The sequence below is a fragment of the Camelina sativa genome, chromosome 20 (assembly GCF_030686135.1).
Source record: "Camelina sativa cultivar CO46 ecotype springtype chromosome 20, ASM3068613v1".
NCBI classification, from domain to species: domain Eukaryota; kingdom Viridiplantae; phylum Streptophyta; class Magnoliopsida; order Brassicales; family Brassicaceae; genus Camelina; species Camelina sativa.
The window spans coordinates 29249217-29273326 of NC_141899.1; the positions used below are offsets into that span (position 1 = coordinate 29249217).

Consider the following 24110-nt stretch of genomic DNA (forward strand, 5'->3'; position numbering starts at 1 on the left):
CTCTCGATCTCTTCTGTGTGAGTAAAAAGATATGTTGGCGTGCTTTTGTCATGTTCAGCGCTGTCTCCTAAGTAATGAGCTACAGTTTGTCAAAAGAGAGCATAGATGGCATTGATGTTTCCGGATAGAGCTAGTCTTAGATCCATGGGACACGGTGGAAAAAAAATACAACATTTGGGAAATATTAGTCCACCACCAAAAGCAATGCAATTCCAAGTTTTGTGGCCGATGACGCAACGACATCTTGTAAACTAACTTTTCTTTTCATATTGCCTCCGTGATTTGGAAAAAAATTATAAACCTCGAGTTGGAGACATATAGGCTTTAAGAAAGGAAAAAAAAAACTCAAATCATTACAAAGACTGATTTTTATTCGGGGTCAAAGAAAGAACAAAGAGCAATGACCAAAAAGGGGCTTCGATGTAAAAGCGTTTGTTCTTTGTACAAATTTAACGACTTATTTGATGCTTGCGTTGTATTTGTGAGTCAGTCTCCTTGCCCAATGTTGCATTGTGTGTAAGAAACTATAACAAAATGTGGTATATGAGAATGTATACAATATCATAGTGTGATGGGTTGGTCTCCTTCAAGCTCCGATATAACAATCAACGAGTCACCCATTTCGAGAGAGAGAGGTTCATTCTTTGGAAGCGGATTGATCATCTGCAACCACAGGAAAAACAAAATTATCAACGTTAGTGAGGAGGAAGAAGAGGTTAGCGTATGCTGCAGAGTAATAAAACACTCACCTTTTTACCGCCTTTTATGTAGCCTATAGCGACTTCTCTCCTCAGCCAAGCTCGCTCTGAGAGCTCGGTGAATGAAGGATTCTCGCCCTTTTTCATGTACAGTTCAATGTCCTATATGTGTCAAAGCAAACTCAAGATTTTTAGTTTTATACCGAATTTATAGTGAATTTCAATAGAAGTTACTGACGAAATATTTGAAGGAAGAGACTATTTTTCTTTTTTAACCTTAACGTATATCTCATCACCATCTGCGTTTAAAATGTCCTTCCACACCTCGTTCAGTTCGCTGTTTTCAGCAACTGATTATATAGAAAAGAGTATTACTATTGTTCGGATTATAGGTAGATAAACAAGAAACAAACATTTGAATAGATGGAATGTAACCTTGTGCTGTTACAAGGCTCATAACTTCCTCTGCTGCAATGAAAGTTAGGGATGGCTTCAGCACTGTTATCTGTATGGTTTTGAGTAATGTTTCAGCAACTTAACCATAAGGAAGCCAACAATAAAAAAAAAAAAAAAGAAAAAAAACATAGAAAAGCCTTTCAATACCTGCTTGCCGAGATTTGAGTCGACGATTTCAGAGGCTAGATTATGTACCTAAAGAAACAACATAAATAAACAAATATTAGCTATTCAATGTGGTTTTGGATTCAATAACAATTTAGTAAATTACCTTTGACTTCAAGCTTGTTGCAGATGCTTTCAGCGATGAGAAGAGAATAAGCAGATTGTTTGTCTGCTCTAGATGGATCTAAAACACATTCGGACTTATTTGTTAGTGCTATCATTATTGCAAACGACGAATTCAAACTTCTGATTTTTCTTGAAGTGATATAGAAGAAACATCTGACTTTCTTGGAAGCTGCCAAGAAACTGCCACTCTCAATAAACTGCCAAGCTAACGGATGCAGGTGATCAATATTAATCAATTAAAGCTGCCACTCTCAATAAACTAATAGAAACTGCGGTCTGACTTTTAATTTCTTGATTGTAATCCTCTTTCTTTTCTGCATCCCCTTGGCCGTAATCCCAGTTTCTTTCTGAAAGTTTTGTGCAAAATGTTGAACTGGCTTCTTCTAATACCGTGGAATCAAATCTTCACTGCTGCATGTGGCTGTTTTTTTAGCGACAGGAACTACATTCACATGATGGAAAAAAATCTCAATTCTTTGCAGAAAGCTATGCAAGAACTTAAGGGTGAACGAGAAGATCTGTTAGGAAGAGTTTCCATAGAAGAAGATAAAGGTTTGCAACGGCTTGCTCGAGTCAAGCTATGTTGGAAGTAAATTCTTTTAGAAGCGATGGAAAAAGTGTTTTGAGTAATTGAGAGAGTAGTTTAGAAAATAAAACTTTTATTACTTTGATTTTAACTTGGAACAACTTCACAACATCTTAGTTACAAATGAGAGTAGGAGGAGGTATTTATAGCCTCCATATTACAAAATATCTAGAATATTTTAATCCTTAATCTAGATTATTCTAACACAATATCTAGATTATAATAATATAATTATCTAGATAGTTCTAACTAAATATCTAGATTTTTATGTTTAAGGAGGTGATACATTATTCTAGAACTTTTAGATATTTTTTAAGGAGGTGGAGATCTTGATTTTTCTAGAGAGAACTCTAGAACATGGATTTAATTAACCTTGATTAAAAAATCAAGTTTAACTCTCAACACCCCCTCTTAAACTTGATTTTGCCACTCCAAGTAAGCTCCTCATCTTGATAAAGTCTTCACGTTTGAGAGGCTTGGTGAAAATATCGGCTACTTGATCATTTGTCTTCACATACTCCAATTGCACATCCTTCTTGTTGACACACTCTCTAATGTAATGATAGCGTGTGTCAATGTGCTTACTTCGATCATGGAAGACTGGGTTCTTCGCCAAAGCTATTGCTGACTTGTTATCGACAAAGATCTTTGTTGGCTCTTCTTGTGGCAAGTTTAACTCCTTTAGAAGATTTCTTAACCAAATAGCATGGCACACACATGAAGTAGCCGCCACATACTCCGCTTCACAAGTGGAAAGCGTGACAATTGGTTGCTTCTTCGACATCCACGTGAAAGTTGTATCTCCAATGTAGAACACAAAACCACTTGTGCTTTTTCGATCATCTACGTCTCCACTCCAATCGCTATCGCTATATCCAACAAGCTTATAATCATTTGAAATAGAATAGTGCAAACCAAAGTTCATGGTACCTTTGATATAGCGAAGAATCCTCTTTGCCGCCTTAAAATGAGTTGTTGTTGGATGTTCCATGTAGCGACTAACAACTCCAACCGCATATAAGATATCGGGTCTTGTGCATGTTAAGTATCGTAAGCTTCCAACTAAGCTCTTAAATAATGTTGGGTCTACTCCTTCTCCTTCCTTGATCTTTGATAACTTGATTCCACCTTCCATTGGTGTGCTCACCGCGTTAGAGTCTTCCATCTTAAACTTTTTAAGTACCTCCTTAGCATATCCTTCTTGAGTAATAAAAACTCCATTTTCTTCTTGTCTTACTTCGATCCCGAGGTAGTAAGACATCAATCCAATGTCTGTCATCTCGAACTCCTTCGTCATCTCTTTCTTGAATTCGTCGAACATGCTTGGATTGTTACCAGTGAATTTCAAGTCATCTACATACAAGCACACAATCAATATATCGTCATTTTGAATTTTGATATAAAGTGCATGCTCATATGGACACTTGATGAAGTCTTTCTCGTTGAAATACTTGTCGATCCGTGTATTCCAAGCTCTTGGGGCTTGTTTTAATCCATAAAGTGCCTTCTTTAACCTCAAAACTTTGTCTTCTTCTCCTTTAACTATGTAGCCTTGAGGTTGCTCAATGTAAACTTCTTCTTCAAGGTCTCCATTTAAGAAGGCTGACTTGACATCCATTTGATGTATCTTCCACTTATTTTGAGCCGCCAATGAAATAATTAGTCGAACAGTTTCAAGACGAGCAACAGGAGCAAATACTTCATCGTAGTCGATTCCGGGTCTTTGACTATATCCTTTAGCCACCAATCTTGCCTTGTATCTTTCAACTTCCCCTTTAGAATTTTTCTTTGCTTTGTACACCCATTTCACACCGATCGCATTGTGTCCATTTGGAAGTGAAGCTAACTCCCATGTATCATTCTTTTGTATAGCCTTTATCTCTTCATCCATGGCATTTCTCCAAGTCTTCTTTTCAATAGCTTCTTGGAAGTTCAATGGCTCGCACTCCGCAAATAAACAAAATAAAGTAAGGTTGTCTTGATTTTCGGTTACCTCGTAAATCTCTTGTAGACTTCTAAAGCGTGGAGTCCTTTCGCTAGAACTTTCTTCTCCTTGAGAACTCGTTGGTGAAGTTGGTGGTGTAGTAGGCTCTTCTCTTGGTGGCTATGGGTCATCTTCTTCAAAGTGTGGAAAGAAGTTATAATCTTCATCATTTGACTTCCATTCCCATTCTCCTTCTTCGTCGAACACGACATTTCAACTTATAATAGTCTTCCTCGTATCGGGATTGTAAAGCTTGTAGCCTTTCGAGTTGTTGTCATAACCAATGAAGATGTACTTCTCACTTTTGTCATCTAGTTTGCTCCGCTTCTCATCTGGTACATGAGCATGAGCTATGCTTCCAAATACTCTTAAATGAGAAACACCGGGCTTTCTTCTGCTCCAAGCTTCTTGTGGTGTCTTACCCGAGACACTTCTTGTTGGAGATCGGTTTAATAAATACACCGCACACGCGACAGCTTCCGCCCATAGCTCCTTCGGTAGTCTTTTACTCTTAAGCATGCTCCTCGCCATCTCAAGAATTGTTCTATTCTTCCTTTCTGCTACTCCATTTTGTTGAGGGGATCTAGGCACCGTTAGTTGTCTTCGGATGCCATTATCTTCACAATACTTATGAAACTCCTTGGATGTGAACTCTCCTCCACGGTCGGATCTCATAGCTTTGATCACAAGACCACTTTCCTTCTCAACATGGGCTTTAAAATTTTTAAAGTTCTCGAACACCTCAGATTTTTCTTTCAATAAATAAACCCATGTTTTTCTTGAAAATCATCAATAAAGAGAAGGAAATAGTTACTTTTACCAAGTGATTTTGGCTTGATTGGACCGCACACATCCGTGTGTATTAACTCCAATGGCTTTTGAGCTCTTGTGCTTGACTCCTTTGGAAAACTCATTTTGAATTGTTTTCCAAGTAGACATCCTTCACACACCTGATTTGGATGATTGATCCAAGGTAGCCCCCTCACCATTTCTTTCTTCGAAAGTAACTCCAAACCTCCAAAATTTAGATGTCCGTATCGAAGATGCCAAAGCCAAGACTCCTCTTTGTAGCACATCTTGAGACATTGTGCGATGTCATTTTGAATGTTAAGAACAAACATTCTATTTTTAGACATCGGCACTTTAGTTATGAGATTACTTGTTTGGTCTCTTATAGAAAGGTTATTATCTTTTAATCGAATATCATAACCTTTCTCTAAGAGTTGCCCAAGACTCAAGATGTTTGTCTTCATGGTTGGAATATAGTAAACGTTGGAAATATATTGATGATCTCCATTCTTCAATCGAATGAGAATGTTTCCTTTGCCTTGTACCTCCATCTTCGATTCATCTCCTAAAGCGACGTTTCCTTTCACCGACTCATCAAGCTCCACGAACATGTTTCTTCTCCCGCACATGTGATTGCTTGCACCACTGTCGAGGTACCATTTATTATTTTCTTCTCGTTCATCCTTCTTGTAATTAGCCATTAATAACATGTCTTCTTCTTGAATCTTTTCCTCAACGTAGTTGGCCTTCTCCTCGACTCTTTTGTTACTAGGAGCTTTACATTCGGAAGCGTAATGTCCAAACTTTCCACAATTGTAGCATTTTACACTTGATTTATTGTACCTTGAATTTGAGCTTCCTCTCCCACGGCCTCTTGATGAGCTTTCTTCTCTTTGACTTGTGTTGTCTTCATATGGCCTCCAACCACGTCCATTTCCATATCCATGGCCTCGCCCTCGTCCTCGTACTTGACCACCACCTCTTCTTTGATAACTTTGCCCAATTTCTTCTTTAATGTTATAAATTTGCATTTTTAGTACTTGTTCGGCAATGTCTTCTTTCTTCTTTTTCTTTTCTTCATAAGCCTGTAATGACCCAAGAAGTTGCTCCATTGTCATGGCCTCCAAATCTTTTGTCTCTTCAATAACGGTAACGATATGCTCAAATCTTGAGTCTAATGATCTAAGAACCTTCTCCATAATTCTCACATCATCTAGCTTTTCGCCGTTTCTTTTGAGATTATTAGTAACCACTAGAACTCTTGAAAAATAATCAGAGACAAGTTCACCTTCCTTCATTTGTAAAGCTTCAAATTCTCCTCTTAGAGTTTGAAGACGCACCTTCTTGACTTGATCGGCACCCTTGTAAGATGTTCGAAGCTTCTCCCATGCTTCTTTGGCCGACGTAGCTCCAACGACCTTCTAGAACATGGATTTAATTAACCTTGATTAAAAAATCAAGTTTAACTCTCAACAAGCTATGGCTTTCAAGGGTACAAAGTGTTGAACCCCAAGTCAATGATCTGCTTGAGGTTAGATCAACTGAAACTGGAAGATTGTGTCTGTTTGGTTATTGTTCTGAGGTATGATTATGGTGAAAAGGTATTGAAGATGTTGGAAGAGGTTATAGAACTTCTATCTAAAAAAGATTTCGAAGTGGTGGCGCAGAAAATGATACTTAAGGCGGAGAACAAGCATATCCAACAACGCACAGTTGGTTTGGATACGATGGTTGGGATGACATGGAACAGCCTCGTGAACGATGAAATAAGAACCTTAGGTCTTTATGGTATGGGTGGAGTAGGGAAAACCACCCTCTTAGCTCGTATCAACAACAACTTTGTTGTAGTGGAGAATGATTTTGATGTTGTGATATGGGTTGTGGTCTCTAAAGATTCGCAGAATGAGGGCATTCAAGATCTGATTCTGGGAAGATTACGTCGTGACAAGGAATGGGAACAAGAAACAGAAAATGAGAAAGCCTCTCTCATATACAATAACCTCAAGAGAAAGAAATTTGTGCTGTTGTTGGATGATATCTGGAGCCAAGTAGATCTGAACAAGATAGGAGTTCCACCTCCAAATCAAGAAAATGGATCGAAGATAGTTTTCACCACACGTTTAAAGGAAGTTTGCACTCACATGGAAGCTGACGAGCTGATAAAAGTTGATTGTTTGTCACGGGATGTAGCGTGGGAATTGTTTCGAGTTACTGTCGGAGATAGTATACTAAGGAGCCATCAGGATATCCCCACACTTGCAGGAATCGTTGCCGCAAAATGTCAAGGCTTGCCACTTGCACTCAATGTCATTGGCAAAGCCATGGCATGTAAAGAGACTATAGAAGAATGGCATCATGCAATTAATGTTCTGAATTCGCCTGGCCACGAGTTTCCAGGTATGGAAGAAAGCATTCTTGTCGTTTTGAAGCTTAGTTATGATAGCTTAAAGAATGATGAAGTCAAATTGTGCTTCCTATATTGCTCTTTGTTTCCTGAAGATTATGAAATAGAAAAGGAGAAGTTGATAGAATACTGGATATGCCAAGGATTCATCATAAATGCGAACAAATATGAAGATGGAGGTACCAACAAAGGTTATGATATTATTGGCTTGTTAGTTCGTGCACATTTGTTGATTGATTGTGAACTAAAGACCAAAGTAAAAATGCATGATGTGATACGTGAGATGGCTCTTTGGATAGACTCCAACTTGGAACATGAGAAAGATTCAGTTTGTGTGAAATCTGGTACACAGGTTCGTCTCATCCCAAAGGACATCAATTGGGATATTTTGAGACGGATGTCTTTAATGAATACTCAGATTGAGGAGATATCTTGCAGTCCGGACTGCCCCAAGCTTACAACCCTATTACTCCCGTATAACAAGTTGTTGGATATTTCAGTTGGATTCTTTCGGTTAATGCCACAACTTGTGGTCTTGGATCTTTCTGTAAACGGGAGTTTAAAGAGTTGCCGGAAGAAATTTCTAACTTAGGGTCTTTGCAATATCTCAATTTATCACACACAGGGATAAAATCGTTACCAGTTCGTCTAAGTGACTTGACGAAACTAATCTACTTGAACCTGGAGTTCACTCGTGAACTAGAGAGTCTTGCTGGGATAGCAAAAACCTTACAAAATCTGCAAGTGTTGAAATTATTTTACTGCCATGTTTGTGTTGATGACGTATTAATGGAGGAACTACAACACTTGGAGCACTTGAAGGTTTTAACTGCAACCATAGAGGTTGTCAGGATTTTGGAAATGATACAAGGAGATGACCGATTGGCGACTAGTGTTAAAGGTTTATGTCTAAGAAATATGTCAGCACCTCGTGTAATATTAAACACGTTAGCTCTGGGAGGTCTTCAACGCCTTGGAATAGTGACCTCAAACATATCTGAGATAAAGATTGATTGGCAAAGCAAAGAAAGAAGGGATGAGATTTCACCAATGGAGATCCTTATTCCATCCACTACTTCTCCAGGCTTCAAGCAACTCTCCACTGTTAATATAATCCATTTGGAAGGGCAAAAGGATTTGTCATGGCTGTTATTTGCTCAAAATCTTAAGGAGCTACATGTGGAGTATTCACCGAAAATAGAAGAAATAATAAACAAGGAGAAAGGAATGAGTATTAGCAGAAAGCATCAAGATATTGGTGTTCCATTTGGGAACTTGGAATCCCTTACGCTATATCAATTGGCTGGACTTTCGGAAATCTGCTGGAATTATCGGAATCTTCCTAACCGTAGAAAATTCGAAGTTAAATATTGTCCAAAGCTACCCGAAGATATAGCTTATTTTCCCACGCATGCATAGGAATAACGGGTGGAATGAGGGTCTTAAGTGAATGGCTGGTCTCTAAAATACAGACAGGTTTGTAATAATACAGTTTTGTTTGTGTTTATATGTACTGCTTTTGTTTCAAGAGCTTGTCTCAAGTACAGACAACAGCTTTTGTTTCCTCTCGATCTCTTCTGTGTGAGTAAAAAGATATGTTGGCGTGCTTTTGTCATGTTCAGCGCTGTCTCCTAAGTAATGAGCTACAGTTTGTCAAAAGAGAGCATAGATGGCATTGATGTTTCCGGATAGAGCTAGTCTTAGATCCATGGGACACGGTGGAAAAAAAATACAACATTTGGGAAATATTAGTCCACCACCAAAAGCAATGCAATTCCAAGTTTTGTGGCCGATGACGCAACGACATCTTGTAAACTAACTTTTCTTTTCATATTGCCTCCGTGATTTGGAAAAAAATTATAAACCTCGAGTTGGAGACATATAGGCTTTAAGAAAGGAAAAAAAAAACTCAAATCATTACAAAGACTGATTTTTATTCGGGGTCAAAGAAAGAACAAAGAGCAATGACCAAAAAGGGGCTTCGATGTAAAAGCGTTTGTTCTTTGTACAAATTTAACGACTTATTTGATGCTTGCGTTGTATTTGTGAGTCAGTCTCCTTGCCCAATGTTGCATTGTGTGTAAGAAACTATAACAAAATGTGGTATATGAGAATGTATACAATATCATAGTGTGATGGGTTGGTCTCCTTCAAGCTCCGATATAACAATCAACGAGTCACCCATTTCGAGAGAGAGAGGTTCATTCTTTGGAAGCGGATTGATCATCTGCAACCACAGGAAAAACAAAATTATCAACGTTAGTGAGGAGGAAGAAGAGGTTAGCGTATGCTGCAGAGTAATAAAACACTCACCTTTTTACCGCCTTTTATGTAGCCTATAGCGACTTCTCTCCTCAGCCAAGCTCGCTCTGAGAGCTCGGTGAATGAAGGATTCTCGCCCTTTTTCATGTACAGTTCAATGTCCTATATGTGTCAAAGCAAACTCAAGATTTTTAGTTTTATACCGAATTTATAGTGAATTTCAATAGAAGTTACTGACGAAATATTTGAAGGAAGAGACTATTTTTCTTTTTTAACCTTAACGTATATCTCATCACCATCTGCGTTTAAAATGTCCTTCCACACCTCGTTCAGTTCGCTGTTTTCAGCAACTGATTATATAGAAAAGAGTATTACTATTGTTCGGATTATAGGTAGATAAACAAGAAACAAACATTTGAATAGATGGAATGTAACCTTGTGCTGTTACAAGGCTCATAACTTCCTCTGCTGCAATGAAAGTTAGGGATGGCTTCAGCACTGTTATCTGTATGGTTTTGAGTAATGTTTCAGCAACTTAACCATAAGGAAGCCAACAATAAAAAAAAAAAAAAAAAAAAAAAAAAAAAAACATAGAAAAGCCTTTCAATACCTGCTTGCCGAGATTTGAGTCGACGATTTCAGAGGCTAGATTATGTACCTAAAGAAACAACATAAATAAACAAATATTAGCTATTCAATGTGGTTTTGGATTCAATGAAAATTTAGTAAGTTACCTTTACTCCAAGCTTGTTGCAGATGCTTTCAGCAAGGAGAAGAGAATAAGCAGATTGTTTGTCTGCTCTAGATGGATCTAAGAGACATTCAGACTTATTTGTTAGTGTTACCATTATTCCAAAAGACGAATTCAAGAAAAAATAATGGCAAATGCTTACCTCCAAGAAGCCAGTCTCTATCTGATATTACAAGGATGGTCAGAGGAATAGCTTTGCCTTTTTTATATTTACTTTGCATACGCATTATAGTTTGCTTTAATGTATCATAATTCAGAGGATTCCCAACCTGCAGAAGATTGAAAAACATCAAATACACAATGACTTTAAAACTCTTCTTGTTCATGCCACTGAAAATGAAATCTACCTTATGTGAAACTTGGATGTTCCTGATTTTCACTGAACCCATACTATCGTCCACTCTTCTTCTATCCTCTAATGGTACATCTGATAATATTTCCTGTGTACATACAATTATTAGTAACTCATTATGTAAGAGCCAACCAGAGAATGATAATGGTACTATATGATCATACCAATGAACTGCCTGGACCAAGATAGTTATCAAACTCCTCGATCATATGCACAACATCTCCACGCCAACCAAGTAATAGTATAGATTCTTTGGGTCCTTTGATGGAATCTGATCCCTGTGTAAACCATAGAATGATAATTAGAGGTTTCAAATTTGAAGTTTCAAAAGTCTAGTATTATAGTTTAACAATCGTAGGGGGTAGTTGGGGAGTCTGACCTTTGATAAGGACTTACGAGGACGCATCATTATCTTCGCTAGCCGTGATCTTTTTTTCTCAAAAACTTGCTTTCGAGTATCAGTCGGAGCTACTGTAATGTTCTCAAGTTTCATGTCTGTATATAAAAGTTGCTTCTTTTTCCAATTGAGAGGTGCAATAAACAATAGTTTGTCGGTTTCCATGAGCTCTTCGTTATCATTTGGGTGGAAATTTACTTTCCCATCTCGTAAAAGGCCACACACCACAACCTGAAAGGTATACATGTAGAGAATGAAATTAGTAACAAAGATCAAAAGGTACTGATTCGAAGAGGGAGAAAACATTCTCCCACGAGTCAATCCTACCTCCTGGAACCCCAGTCTTAATTGTCTATACTTCGTCCCAACTAGATTGGGGAAGCTGCAAAGATTAAATACATTTTCTGCAACGAGTAGACTTGGTATTAATTAGTCCTGAATACAGGCATCATAAAAACATGAAGTAAAAGTTCTAAACAGATAACAGTCATGTAAGATGAAAGCACACCGTACTTGAGTAATTTAGTAGGTGCCTGTAGATCTTTATCAGGTCCTTTTGACGTGAGCATTGGACAAACAATTTCGACGTAACATTTTCAACTGGCTCCACTTTCAATCCCGAAATGGACTTGAGAAGATCATACGTATTAGGGCTTGATACCTGCACTCATTGAGCAAAAAAGGAAAAAAATATCAGCATTTATAAACAGTAAACCATTACTGCACAGTTTTCAGTAACCTAATTTACCTCTACAATGGTTGGGATCGATTCCATCTTTTGTATAGGTTGGAGGGCTAATACAGAAAGAAATGCGTCTGTATCAACTTCATACCTGAAACAATGTTTTAACTTAATATTGATTCCTCTTTTACAGAGTATTCAGATTCCATATTTTTTACCACTAGCATTCCAGTTTTCTGACAGGTTGAAGAACATTTTTTTTTTTCTTTGTACTCACTGAGAACCAAAGTGTGTAATGAAGAACAAAATACAAAACCAAATCAAGAGTAATGAGTAGTTATCAATGAGTTAGTTCAAGAGAACTCTGAACTCTCTACCCCAAAGGCCCCAAACCACCCAAATACACTGAACTCTTAATCGCATCATTTACATGAAAGGGTTACGACACTAAAAACGATATAACTCAAATATGTATTGGAACTTCTCAGTTTCCATAATCATCTTCCTCAAATCAAAGCTGATACACATATACTTTCTATGAGAGTTGAATTTTTCTTACCTATCACCTTTCGTTGGTAGTATGATAATAGCACGCGCCTTAGAGGCGGCAGCCCTCTCAAATGATTTCGTCATGTTAAGACTACAACTGCACTGGTAGAAGCATGAAATCAGCACTGTAAATGTATGCAAACCAAAAAGAACATTAATTGATATGGCATGAACCTAAGCAGTATTGTATTATTCACTTCCGCTAATTAAGAAGCGCATCAACCACTTTACCTCTTTGTAAGGATGTCAATATGATTAAAATCTTTGGAGTACGCCTCAGCTAGCTTGTCCATCTGCTTCCTTGGAGTATCAGACATGAGCAGAAGTCTCTGCTTCCTGGAAGCATGTAACAAAGAAAAAGTAATTATTTAAGTCAACATATGCAAAGAAATGAATTGTAAGATATATAGAGAGACCAAAATACCTAGTTGTGGCAGTACCTAAGCGGACAGCATGCTCATGATAACTGTTCAGTTGCTTTAGTATGAAAGGTAGATGACTGTTTATTCCACAAATGATGATATGATCAGCTTCTAGGACTTGCATCTGTGCCCCTTCCCTCAGTTTCGTCATATTATACTGCCCAGACAAAGCGATTAAGAACTTGTACCAATTAACATTCGTTTCGCACCAGCAGCCTTTATCTCAAGAACTTACTCGAAATTGTTCTGTCATTGTGCTTAAAAGCCGAGAGTAAAACAATATTCCCCAAATGGCTAGGACAAATCCAATGACTCTTTCAATGCGTGTCTTTTGCTGCAGTTTTCAGTAAACAAATAGGTAGGCATTTAGTTGCAGGAACTCCATAAAAATATTGTGAGGCTTGTAAGTTGTAATAGATCTGAAATAATATCTTTGAATTGGTGAAGAAGCAAATCATGACCTTCAGATGAGTAGAAGAGGAAATGAGGCATGCCCATGCCTCCCAGAGGCAGTCTTCTAAGGGTAGGTCTTTCCTTCACAACAAAAAGGGAATAGCAGTACGCATAAGTAAGAAATCATGCAATGGAAATTCATAACTGATCATATAATCACACACTTAAGACGATCTTGAGAAGGCTTTAAATCGATAAGCTAAGTTAAACAAGGCTGTGTTACCTGAATTGGAAAAATAGGAGTCCCCCAATGAAAACAAATGATACACATGCTATCATGAGCGCCACAAGGAACCTAAAATAGCCACGAAAAGTGATCGGAACAGATGTCATTGTCACAATGAAAATTTATAATATACGACATTTGAACAATGCTAATCTCAAGGACAGTGACACTTAAAATAATACTCAGCATGAATTACGTATGTGAAGGAGAAGCAAACTCATACTTAGGAGATCCTCAACCTCAAACCCATGTCCTCACTATTGGAAGACGAAAGATCTAAGTCAGATGTCTACACTGTTTTACATGTTTCACCATTTTAAATTTAGTGAATCATCCTAGCAATTCTGACACTTGGCAATGTCCTCACTACACTACACTATTTACAATCAGCAAATTGGGTTTAGGACATACGTGCCAATGTTCTTCTCGAGCTGAATATTGAACAGGTAAAGAAACCTTGAAAGACCCCATTTGATATCGTAAAAAGAGGGAACGGGGACGTCCAACTTGAGAGGAGTAGGTAGAGAGTTCGATGCACAAGCAAAAGGCAAGCCAGCCCCCACTGAGTTCTGAACGAGGCGGGGAAGCTCTTGACATATCTTTTGCGCTACTCTGAAAACTGCATACAGTGGGATGCATCCTGTCACAAGGTTATATGGAAGACTCTGCAGATTAAGAAGATTCAATATCATAAGCATACAAAACATTTCATCTCAATTAACTAAACATGAAGCAAACGCAATGAAAGACAACAGACACAATGAGCTGAGATTCATCTTTCAAACCGAGAACATGTGTATATAAGATATCAGAATAATCATCTAGCAATCTAAAACCTCTTAAACATCAACGAAACAAGCTATTCGTCTGATTTTTGCACAGGACATGACCTAATTAAAAAAGATACAGAACATGAAACTGGAGATTGTTTAGGTTCACCTTATGAAATTTGGAATTGAAATCATTCTGGTTAACACTAGACGGCTCTGTGTCTCCTACCCTTTGAGATTTGACTTTAAAGGTCTCTGTAGTAGCAGTGAAAATGAGGAAGAATATGAATAATGAGAGACAATAAATAAAGAGTAGCATCAAAAGTTTTGGAAACTGACAAATCCAGCTTTAACTCCCAATTTGAAAGAGACTAATTGAGGAATAGTTCTCACAGAACCTCACCTCGGCATCTAAAAGACTCAATCCCACCTAAAGGCAGAGAGTGTAAACTCAAACTCCTGCAAAAAAAAAAAAAACAGTTACATCAATCAATCAATACCCAATGAGCTTTTGATTGAGTTGCCAATAAATGTTTTTCCCAAATTCCGTTTCGAGCCTTAAAACCTTATAAAACCCAGATTCAAAAGCTCCACTACAACTCTAAAGAATTTAAGAACCGAGTCTTCATTTCCTAATCAAAAAACCTATTGAATTCGCTACATTTATACCGCAAACAAAACCCAAACACTCAGAAATCATCACCTTATGAATAAATCACCAACCATGGAAGCAGATTGTTTTCAGAAATTCGAATAACTAGCTAGTACCTGTTAAAAGAGGCGGATTGATCGCGTCTCAAAGCTTGAGAAGGTAGTATCGATGGCTTCCAGCTGCTAAATAACTGAACAGCCACCATTTTTTTTTTTTTTTTAATCTTTTGCACCTTCTCCTTCCTTTACATTTTTTCGTTCTCGCTTTGGTGATATATATACGCAATTATGATTTTTATTTTTTTTAGAATTTGTAAAAGAAATCCGAGGGAAATGCGTATTTTTAATTAAAGTCAAGTTTTGTTGTTGTTTTTTTTTGTTGCCTTTATTGATTTTTTTATTGTTAATGTTTTGGACCCAATTTGTTAAGAAACAAAAAGAAAAACATTTTATTCAAAAAGTTTTGGTGAGAATTTATCACTACATATAACTAGATTTGAATCCAATTATAACATAAAAAGTAAAAATCTGTACTATCCAAAACAAAAAGCTTCTCGCTAGTGATAAAAACCAGCCATAACGAGCAAACATTGTTATTTTTTTTTTAAATATCCTAAAATAGCACTAAACCAAGTTTTATAGACAATTATAACACATATTCCATAAATTTCTAAAAATAGCACTATTTAACACATAATTTTTTTTTTTTTTTTGTTATCTGATTAAAATTGAAAAAAGTTCGGAGAAATATAAACAACAGATACTTGATAATGAGGCTTATCAGCCCTCCAAGTATGTCTAAAAAGGCGAGACAAGAACTCTGTCTGCTTTAACACTCGTCCGCTACTAGAATATCATGGAGCCAGGAAGGTTCTCCCAAACCCAGGTATGATTGTAGTCTTCCATCGTGTGTGACCATCCCTGCAATGGCTCTTGCTGCTTTATTTGCCAAGGAGGCTACCTGTGTACACTCCCACACCATCATGCTGTTGGAAATGAGACCAATCTCTCGCAACAAAGACCGAAATCGAGGCCAGTCTTGGGGAGAGTTGATGGCCTTAACCACCATCGCTCCATCTATTTCTAGGATAACCTTATCAAAATGCAACGTTTGTAAGGCTTCCAGGGTCCAGTGAATGCATAGCAACCCCGCCATAAATACAGAGTCACACCTATTAAAAGCTTCTCGAACGTGAAGTATTACCTGTCCATCGGCATCTCGAGCTATCCAGGCACCAGCAACCATAGCTATCTTATTGGCCCATGACACAGCGACATTACATTTGATGACACCCATCGGAGGTCTAAGCCAACGACCCTCCATTATGTTACATTTTCTGTCCCAAGTAGCGACAGAGTGTTCAGCCGCCTGTTGGAATTCTTTCCACAACCGTGCCTCTCTGTATGCCTTCGTTACCAGAGCCATGATGTCGCTTTGCGTACTTTGAAACACCAATCTGTTCCTTCCCTTCCAGATTTCCCATAACAGCCAAGGAACCACCTCTCACAACTCTTCAGGAACATCAGGGTCCTGTATCAGTCTATCAAAGAATTCCCAATTCTTCACGGTATCATTGTTGGAGAAACCTTCTTGTGGTATTGGTATGTTCGCTACTGCAAAAGCCTGACGAGCAGGCTGGCAACCAAAGAGCGTGTGGCTAATAGTTTCCTCAGTAAAACCACAGGCCATGCACCTCGGATCAACTGGAATACCGCGAGATGCTAATCTCTCCGACACCGCAAGCGCCCCTGAAAGCATCCGCCAAAGAAAGGTTTTTATCTTTGGGACAGTATGCAGCTTCCAGAGGTTGGCTTTCAGCCTAGCAGATATCCTAGCCTCCTCAGGTTGGGTAACATACCGCGTTGCCAGCGAACTCGCTAACCAGTATCCGCTTTTCACCGAGTAGGCACCAGATTTGGTGTATGGCCATATAGAGTGATCACTAATGGATTCTGTGAACTTCATAGCCAGAACCCGCTGCGCATCCAGGGGGAAAGATTTCTTTTACCATAGCAGTGTTCCATTGCCCACTTGTTGGATCCTTGAGATCAACGACCTTGAGACCAACATCAAAAAAGGTTTGGAACCGATAGGGAGCTCTAGGATGATCCTCATGTATCCATTTATCCAACCATACTAAAGTGTCCTTGCCATCCCCTATGACTCTCAGAAGACCTTGTTTCAGGAGGTCACGCCCATGTAATATGCTTCGCCAAGCATATGAGGGTCGAGATCCTGAGCCACACTTGATGACTGACGTGTGCCGGAAATAGCGACTCTTGAAAAAGCGAGTGACTAAAGAGTCTGGGTTATTAAGCATGCGCCATGACTGTTTCGCTAACAGAGCTTGGTTAAAATCTTCGATGTCTTTGAGTCCCAAACCTCCCTCTGATTTGGCTTTACAGAGCTTTTTCCAAGCCACCCATGGTATCTTTCTCTTATCCTCGCTGTGACTCCACCAAAAATCATGCATGGCACTTGTAAGTTTACGACAGAGATTCTTACTTAGCTTGAAGCAGGACATTGCATATACTGGGAGAGTCATTGCCACAGACTTGAGTAGAATCTCTTTCCCGCCTAGTGAGAGCAACTTCGCATACCAACCATGCAGTCTCTTCTTTAATCTATCTCCAATAAATGCTAACAGAGCCTGCTTTGAGCCGCTAAAACACTCAGGCAATCCAAAATAAGAGCCCATGCCACCTTCTGCTTCAATGCCTAACATAGTCTTTATCATTTGTTTGACTTGCTCATCTGCTTTAGCGCCAAACATGACCACTGACTTGGAGAAATTGATCATCTGCCCAGACGCCCTACCATATAAGGATAAACAGTCCAGAATCTCCTTGCACTCCGCATGAGATACCTTGCTGACAAAGAGGCTGTCATCTGCAAACAAAAGATGTTGCACAGATGGGCATGTCTCATTGAAACTAAACCCAGTTAGTCTTCCTTGCTCTTGTCGCCGCTGCATAACGTATACCAAGGCTTCTGCACACAGAATGAAAAGAAAAGGAGATAAAGGGTCTCCTTGTCTTATACCCCTGGCCGGACTGATGAAACCGTGTGCACTACTATTTATGAGGACAGTATATGAAACTGATCGAATACAGGACATGATCCATTGTATCCACTAACTGTGAAAGCCCATCTTGGTGAAGAGTGTCTCCAAAAAGCTCCATTCTACACGGTTGTATGCCTTCGACATGTCAGTTTTGATCGCGATATAGTCCTTGTTAAACTTTGCATTGGTCCGCAAAGCATGCACGATCTCATGAGCTATGAGTATGTTATCAGATATCAAGCGTCCTGAGACAAAAGCGCCTTGAGCCTCTGACACCAGTTTTGGTAAGCAGCGTTTTAAGCGACCGAATTCATGTGAGATGAAATATGTCATATCGAATATTATTTAGTTTCATATTACATATGATTTTTCTTTATAACAAACTTAATGATAGTTTTTTTCTATAAGCATAATGTCATTTAGTTAAAAATGGTAGCGTGATTGGACAAACATGTCCAGTCCAAATCACCTCCAAACTGATAACATGTCCTTAGATTTCTTTTAAAAGGTTGAAAAGGTAAAACAATGCGTGCGTTCCATTGCTTACGAAAAAACTAAAATCAAAGTAGAACGATTTGTAATCCTCTTTGGTCATCCTCTTACCATGCATGACTCGTCTCGGTTTCAAAGTCATTCTTAACTCAATAAATTAAGGATTTGTATACATGGAGATACTTCTTTAAAAATCGTTTTGGTAAGTCAACTAGTCATTGTTTTCTTAATTGTTACTTTAGGTCACTACGTATTAAAGAATGACTGGTGTCTTTAATATTGACGCTCTCGTAGTATTTTAGTTTATGGTTAAACCATACTCAGTTTCTTATTCACAACTTGAATAAAACAATCTTGTACATCTCTTTAGAGAACGTGCTTCACAAAATTTGAAACCAACCAGCACGTAATAGTAACTAACCAACGATATCTTAATTGTCCATATTCGTCTTCAATTTATATATATTTTGTATTTATATAAATTAGGTACGAGATTGAGATGAGATTGAGAAGCAGAAGAAGTGGAGAAAAGCACGTGGGCGTACACACAATGTGAATCTCAATGGATACCTCAAATGTTCGGTTATCATTACCAATTTTATCACGCTTTCAATTTTGGCTTCATCACTCTCGATCGTTTACTTACTTGTTTGTCTTTTTTTTTCTTTCTTCTTCCACTCACTTTCTCGTTTTCATATACATTTTGGAAGAGGAAATAACGTATACTAATAATATAGATATTTTTCTAGTTTTGTTTTCATCGTTAAAATCTCATCCGCAATATGAATTGGCTCTCCCGACGCATCATATTCAATGGGTTAATAAGACAACATAGTTTATCAACATATATATATCAGAACCACAAAGAAAAATATCTCCGATAATTATGGTTGAAATGAAATGAAAAAAAAATATATACATTCTATTTTAGTTACATAATTACATGGTTTTTGACTATAGATCTTAGACAAGAGATGCATGAATTGGTATATTTTTAATACTATTTCTAATATACTTAAATAAGCAAAAATATACAAAAGTATCCTTTTTTGCGACAGCCTGATTGTAATTCACCACCAAAACACTCAAGATCACACACTTTTACACTACATGGTACTTATCTAAATAAGCATGTAACGTTACATTGTGATATTTTGTTAGATAGGTTGAGACTTTATGACACAAATCACTCTCAACTTCATTCTACAAAGGATATCCCGCATATGGTTGGTTAGTTTGTTCGGACTAGGTTTAATATAAGAAACATCTTTTAAAATTAAATACAAATATGAACTAAATACAAAATAGGTTCTCTAACTTATAAAAGTGGAAATACAAGAACAAGACCGTCAAGAGGTATTCATTACTAATGAACAATCTATATTATACACAGTAGCCGGCCGGTTCATTCACCAATTTATAAACAGTTTCACCATCAAAAGTCATGATTATAATGAGATTATAGAATCCATATTCTTATCTTGTGGCGATATCGTCTTTCTCGACGGTGAAATCCCATACATCACCATACTTGTCATTGAAGTCCCAGATGCTCATTGTGTTGTAGTCATTGATGAGCTTGTCACGAGCTCCTCTCTCCAATTTGTATATCTGAGGCTCGAAGTTGTGTGGCTGGTCTGGTTTATCCATCTCTATTATACAAAACACTACCGTGAACAACGCTGCACCTATGAACAAGTACTCACCCTGCAACACACGCACACACAAACACTTGTGATTCTTTTTCTCATCCAGTCTCTAGTTCGTTTTACGTAAAAACAGAAGCGGTAATACTAGTAACAATCTGTTTGAGATCGGCATATAAAAAATTCCAGCTCTCTAACCAACTTCCGACAATTATAATCTAGTATCAGTCCTAGCTAGCCTTATGTTAGTTGTAACAAAGACGCTTGATATGAAAAAGATAGAAATGGTTACAAGACTCTCATTCTCATATAGAGGCTTTTACTTCAGTTTAAGTTGGTTCTACTCTTAACACTTACTACTTGGTTCAACTAAACCAATCACCCGAACACTCTAATATTCCCACTCAAGATGAGCTGAAAACCGAAGAGAGACTCATCTTGCTATAAAAAAAGTTCCAATCCTAGGCTAGTTATTGCCTCATAGGATACCTATATATATATATATATATATATAGCTAGGACATGAGCAGCTGAAACTTGTTAAAGTTGACACAACAGTGTTCGAAGCAACTCGAGTTTCGTAGTCTTTTAAGCTCCAATAATAAAGAGTATCTGATTGAAGTAATGATAAAATATTGGATTCAAGCAAAGCAAAGGATTTGAAGTTACCGGAGCATCAAAATACATCCCTGCAGCTATAGCAGGAAGAAACATCCAAGAGATTAAACCTGCAGATATAACAAACAAACAAAAGTTTCGATCAATAATGCGCTTAGTAATAAGCACTAAAAAGCGGGTTAAAAGTGAATACCTTGAAACCCATTTGTTTGATCCACAGCAGCAATATCATCTGCTATTGCTCCCCAAAATGTTCCTAATATAACATTTCCAACAAGTTTCAATCAATAGAAACCTAGAGAAGAAGGAGAAGAAGAAACTGGAAATTAAAATTTTTACCCTTTTCAACTTCTCCTTCATAGTAAGTATGAGCTCCATCGTAATATCCATACTTAAAATCCTCCTGTAATATTACCAAACCAAATCAGAAACAAGTTTTACCAGTTCCTGAATTCAAATCAAGATCATCTTTACCATTTCAATGCTGTTAATCTCGAACTGACCAATCGGGTCTTCGTTAATGTCTGGTTCAATCTGTGACAATCCTGCAGCTGAGACAAGCTTAGCTAACCTCAATCTCCGACCGCATTTTACAACATTCACGGTGGTCTGATCAGGAACCTTAACTCCGAGTTTCGAATCTATGATCTTTGGGATCGATTTAGGAGAAAGAATCGTGACCGTTGCCATTTTTTTTTTCTTTTTTGCTTTATCTTCTTCTCTCTGTTTCTTGCTCTGTCTCAGAGTTTGGGAGCCATAGATTAAAAAAAGGAAAAAAACCGCTTCTTTTTTTTTTTTTTCTTTTTTATGTCTGTTCGTTAGCGAAAGAGATTAGTGGTTACTGTGTGTCATATTACCAAAGTGACTGAGAAGTTCAGAAGCGCCAAGTGGAATGTAATAAGACTATTGAAACAGGCCCAATTCAATCAACAATATATGTTGGGTCCAACTGTAATAAAGGTTGAAGTGGTTGGAGAGTAATTGGCTTTGCTTTGTTCAGTTTAGTCGTCGTAATAACAAGGTCAAGTCACTTCATTAATTCAGGGGACAATAATAACATAAGAATAGTAAACAAATGATACCCCAACTGTAATAAAGCTTAAAAATTAAATGCTTTGCTCTTTCTTTGATTGATGTTTACCAAATATCCAAGTCATGATGTTTTAGGCTGCAATATAATACTTTGATTTACTGATGAGTAGAATATCATTTTATCTCAACTACTTGGGCACCCAAATTTAAACGCAACAAGTCTAAATTAAGGTTTGGAGTTTAGATTAGATAGATTGACTACCAGCAATATGTTTGGATCTGGAAACTAGAATAACAAATTAGTCGGCCATAATTTCAAATACTCTTATATATTGCGGTTAGGTACTAGAGTTACTAGTACTAGTTATCCACTAATCTTCTTAGTTTTCTTAATGAAACTCATTGAATACATTGGCTTACTTTGCATAAAAGACAAAAGAAATTTGTAATTCATGTGACACACTCACAAAGTCCCCTCGCTAAAATATATATCCACACCAAAAAAAAAATTAAAATTTGATCTAGTAATATAAAGAAAACAAATCAAGTACTATTAGTTTCTTGAGGATTTAAGAAGGAAAAAACTGTGTTAACTGCAAAGGTGAAACTCGCTTGTGCAGGTAATCATTTTAGTTTTTTTCTCATTAATTATTATCATTATGACATATTTCTTATTATAATACATTGATATTCAAAGCTTTCACTTGAATATTTTTTAATAAACTAACAACGTCTAAGACGTATATAAATCATTATACAAATCATCCAAACTAGTGTCTAATAGTTACAAGAATAAAATAAATATTTCGTGAAAATCAACACAACTCTCATTTCTTTAACATAATTATTGTTTATAGAAAATTTAGATTATAATTTGCTTGAATATTTCAGATATATATACCGGTATAACTAAAGGTGCAGAAAAATCATAACTCCTTTTAGAACATATTTTGCTACCTAAATATATACTCACTACATGTTTTCAATTTATTTAAGAATGACTTGAACACTTGGTATTTGAAAAACCAATGAAGAAGAAAAGAGTTGCGAGTGGTAGAATATGGTTTCTTCCAACTTCCAAAATTTAATTTCTCAACGTAATTGCTTCGTTTGGTAGGAATTTTCTTAAGCAATTAGAATCAGTTCTCTGTTAATTAAACATATATATATTTTTGGATTACCTACCACACAAACTCTCCCCAAATTGTGTGTTGACACAAACCTAATGATGAAATGAATACAAAACTTATCACGCACGCATAAAAGATTCACACGCATGCTATGCATATATATTGACTTGTGTAAGATAATCTCACTAAAATAGTAAGTACACATGCATGAAACGCTACTTTAATTTGGGTTATAATATAAGTTAGTGACACATAAATTATTTTCTTTTTAGATAATGACACAATGTTTTCTTGTTTAACAATATCCTGATTTTGGTAAATGTAAACGTTTTATCAATAAAACCAAAGCCATGGGGAATAAGATCATGAAAAATGGTTATAGAATGTTTCATAAATTCATGCAAACTAGTCAATATCAAATAGAACTCAATCGAAATGAATAGTTATAGTTTCTTAAACTTTGGTTTTTGAAGAATATATTTTTATATTATAATTTTGAAGCCAAAACGAAATCAGAAAATAACTTTATTTAGCATATATACTAATACTGCCAATGAAAGTGACTAAACGAAAAAAAATAAGATGGTCAACAATCAACAGAGTGCATTTCGAGTTGTTTGTTGTGATTTCATAATACTTCTAGTTTATAGTGTAATGAAAATAAGTCAATATGTAACTAAAACCCTCTTTGATAACGCGATATAACATATGTGAGAAAACTGCAATGTTTTTTCTTGGTTCGTCTGGTCAAAAATAAATCAGGTTTGAATTAGTTTCTGATAAGGTTTAATATACAGTTCTTTTTATATATATCTTATCCACAATAATATAGTAAAATGCGATTAAAAAATGCAATGTTTTTTTGGCTTGATTCGTTTGGTCAACAAATTTGAGTTTTGGATAATTCCTGATGAGATTTACTTGTTATTTTGAAAATTTTCTTAACTCATGATCATATTTGACGTATTATATAAATTTTAAATCAATAAAATATAAAAGAACCCCTACTATATATATATATATATAATTTTAACATATGTTGACTCAATTATCTCTAAGATTATCCGCTTTTTTTGTTTAATTTTAAAACAAATGTCGATTTGGTCACTTATAAGTTATGAGTTATGACTATGACGATAAGAAATAATAACAAACGAAGGTAGAAAAAATGACATTATAGAAATGTCAAAGAGTAATAAATTCGAGAGTGTACCAATTAAATTCATGTCATGTGCTTTCTCCATATCATATTTCACGCTGTCACCCCAACTCTCTCCAGCTTTCTTTATGTGGCCCATTCATTTCTATAAATTGTATCTCAATTTGATACATCTTACTAACCAACAAAAATGTTACATATAATGGGGTTTGATGTGAGCGCCGGACGCGGTCATCTACGGAGTT

The 24110-nt window shown here is 36.8% G+C and overlaps 4 protein-coding genes and 1 pseudogene across 8 annotated transcripts; 1 reads left to right on the top strand and 4 right to left on the bottom strand.

Moving 5' to 3' along the window:
• Window positions 1-350: 350 nt before the first annotated feature.
• Window positions 351-1407, bottom strand: LOC147919555 (putative ion channel POLLUX-like 2). Its single transcript, XM_087506551.1, has 5 exons — window positions 1302-1407; window positions 1134-1203; window positions 975-1048; window positions 750-860; window positions 351-663 (listed from the first exon to the last, which is right to left on the bottom strand). Exons 2-5 carry the CDS (start codon window positions 1153-1155, stop codon window positions 562-564), a joined length of 309 nt encoding a protein of 102 aa, XP_087362677.1. The 5' UTR covers window positions 1156-1203; window positions 1302-1407; the 3' UTR covers window positions 351-561.
• Window positions 1408-1810: 403 nt separating this feature from the next.
• LOC147919556 (putative disease resistance protein At5g43730 pseudogene) lies at window positions 1811-8627 on the top strand (annotated as a pseudogene).
• A 468-nt stretch (window positions 8628-9095) lies between these two features.
• LOC104772769 (putative ion channel POLLUX-like 2) lies at window positions 9096-15124 on the bottom strand. Of its 5 annotated transcripts, none has more exons than XM_087506546.1 (23): window positions 14841-15124; window positions 14476-14531; window positions 14242-14327; window positions 13714-13967; window positions 13300-13371; window positions 13085-13157; window positions 12859-12957; window positions 12626-12780; window positions 12433-12537; window positions 12212-12298; window positions 11719-11803; window positions 11484-11631; window positions 11298-11374; window positions 10953-11201; window positions 10738-10851; window positions 10569-10661; window positions 10364-10490; window positions 10205-10281; window positions 10081-10128; window positions 9906-9975; window positions 9747-9820; window positions 9522-9632; window positions 9096-9435 (listed from the first exon to the last, which is right to left on the bottom strand). In XM_087506546.1, the coding sequence occupies exons 1-23, from the start codon at window positions 14927-14929 to the stop codon at window positions 9334-9336; spliced, it is 2451 nt and encodes an 816-aa protein (XP_087362672.1). In that variant the 5' UTR covers window positions 14930-15124; the 3' UTR covers window positions 9096-9333. The 5 variants fall into 5 exon arrangements, with proteins under 5 accessions (XP_087362672.1, XP_087362675.1, XP_087362674.1 ...); XM_087506549.1 differs by having other exon boundaries at window positions 12212-12326; window positions 14841-15078; XM_087506548.1 differs by having other exon boundaries at window positions 12212-12303; window positions 14841-15018.
• A 428-nt stretch (window positions 15125-15552) lies between these two features.
• Window positions 15553-16149, bottom strand: LOC147919557 (uncharacterized). The gene has a single exon (XM_087504000.1). It carries the CDS (start codon window positions 16147-16149, stop codon window positions 15553-15555), a length of 597 nt encoding a protein of 198 aa, XP_087360126.1.
• A 3381-nt stretch (window positions 16150-19530) lies between these two features.
• On the bottom strand, window positions 19531-21468 carry LOC104771520 (photosynthetic NDH subunit of subcomplex B 5, chloroplastic). The gene is made up of 5 exons (XM_010496050.3): window positions 21019-21468; window positions 20884-20947; window positions 20738-20800; window positions 20596-20654; window positions 19531-19987 (listed from the first exon to the last, which is right to left on the bottom strand). The coding sequence occupies exons 1-5, from the start codon at window positions 21232-21234 to the stop codon at window positions 19757-19759; spliced, it is 633 nt and encodes a 210-aa protein (XP_010494352.1). The 5' UTR covers window positions 21235-21468; the 3' UTR covers window positions 19531-19756.
• Window positions 21469-24110: the final 2642 nt, after the last annotated feature.

Excerpts from the sequence above, each read along its gene's own strand:
- LOC147919555 (XM_087506551.1), bottom strand. The coding sequence starts at position 1,155 with ATGAGCCTTGTAACAGCACAAG. Across the intron at positions 1,049-1,133 it reads GAGCCTTGTAACAGCACAAG|TTGCTGAAAACAGCGAACTG; the intron begins GTTACATTCCAT and ends CTATATAATCAG. Across the intron at positions 861-974 it reads GTGATGAGATATACGTTAAG|GACATTGAACTGTACATGAA; the intron begins GTTAAAAAAGAA and ends TGACACATATAG.
- LOC104772769 (XM_087506546.1), bottom strand. The coding sequence starts at position 14,929 with ATGGTGGCTGTTCAGTTATTTAGCAGCTGGAAGCCATCGATACTACCT. Across the intron at positions 14,532-14,840 it reads CAATCCGCCTCTTTTAACAG|GAGTTTGAGTTTACACTCTC; the intron begins GTACTAGCTAGT and ends TTTTTTTTGCAG. Across the intron at positions 11,202-11,297 it reads TAAGACTGGGGTTCCAGGAG|GTTGTGGTGTGTGGCCTTTT; the intron begins GTAGGATTGACT and ends TATACCTTTCAG.
- LOC147919557 (XM_087504000.1), bottom strand. The coding sequence starts at position 16,149 with ATGGCTCTGGTAACGAAGGCATACAGAGAGGCACGGTTGTGGAAAGAA.
- LOC104771520 (XM_010496050.3), bottom strand. The coding sequence starts at position 21,234 with ATGGCAACGGTCACGATTCTTTCTCCTAAATCGATCCCAAAGATCATA. Across the intron at positions 20,948-21,018 it reads AGATTAACAGCATTGAAATG|GAGGATTTTAAGTATGGATA; the intron begins GTAAAGATGATC and ends GTAATATTACAG. Across the intron at positions 20,655-20,737 it reads TCAAACAAATGGGTTTCAAG|GTTTAATCTCTTGGATGTTT; the intron begins GTATTCACTTTT and ends TTATATCTGCAG.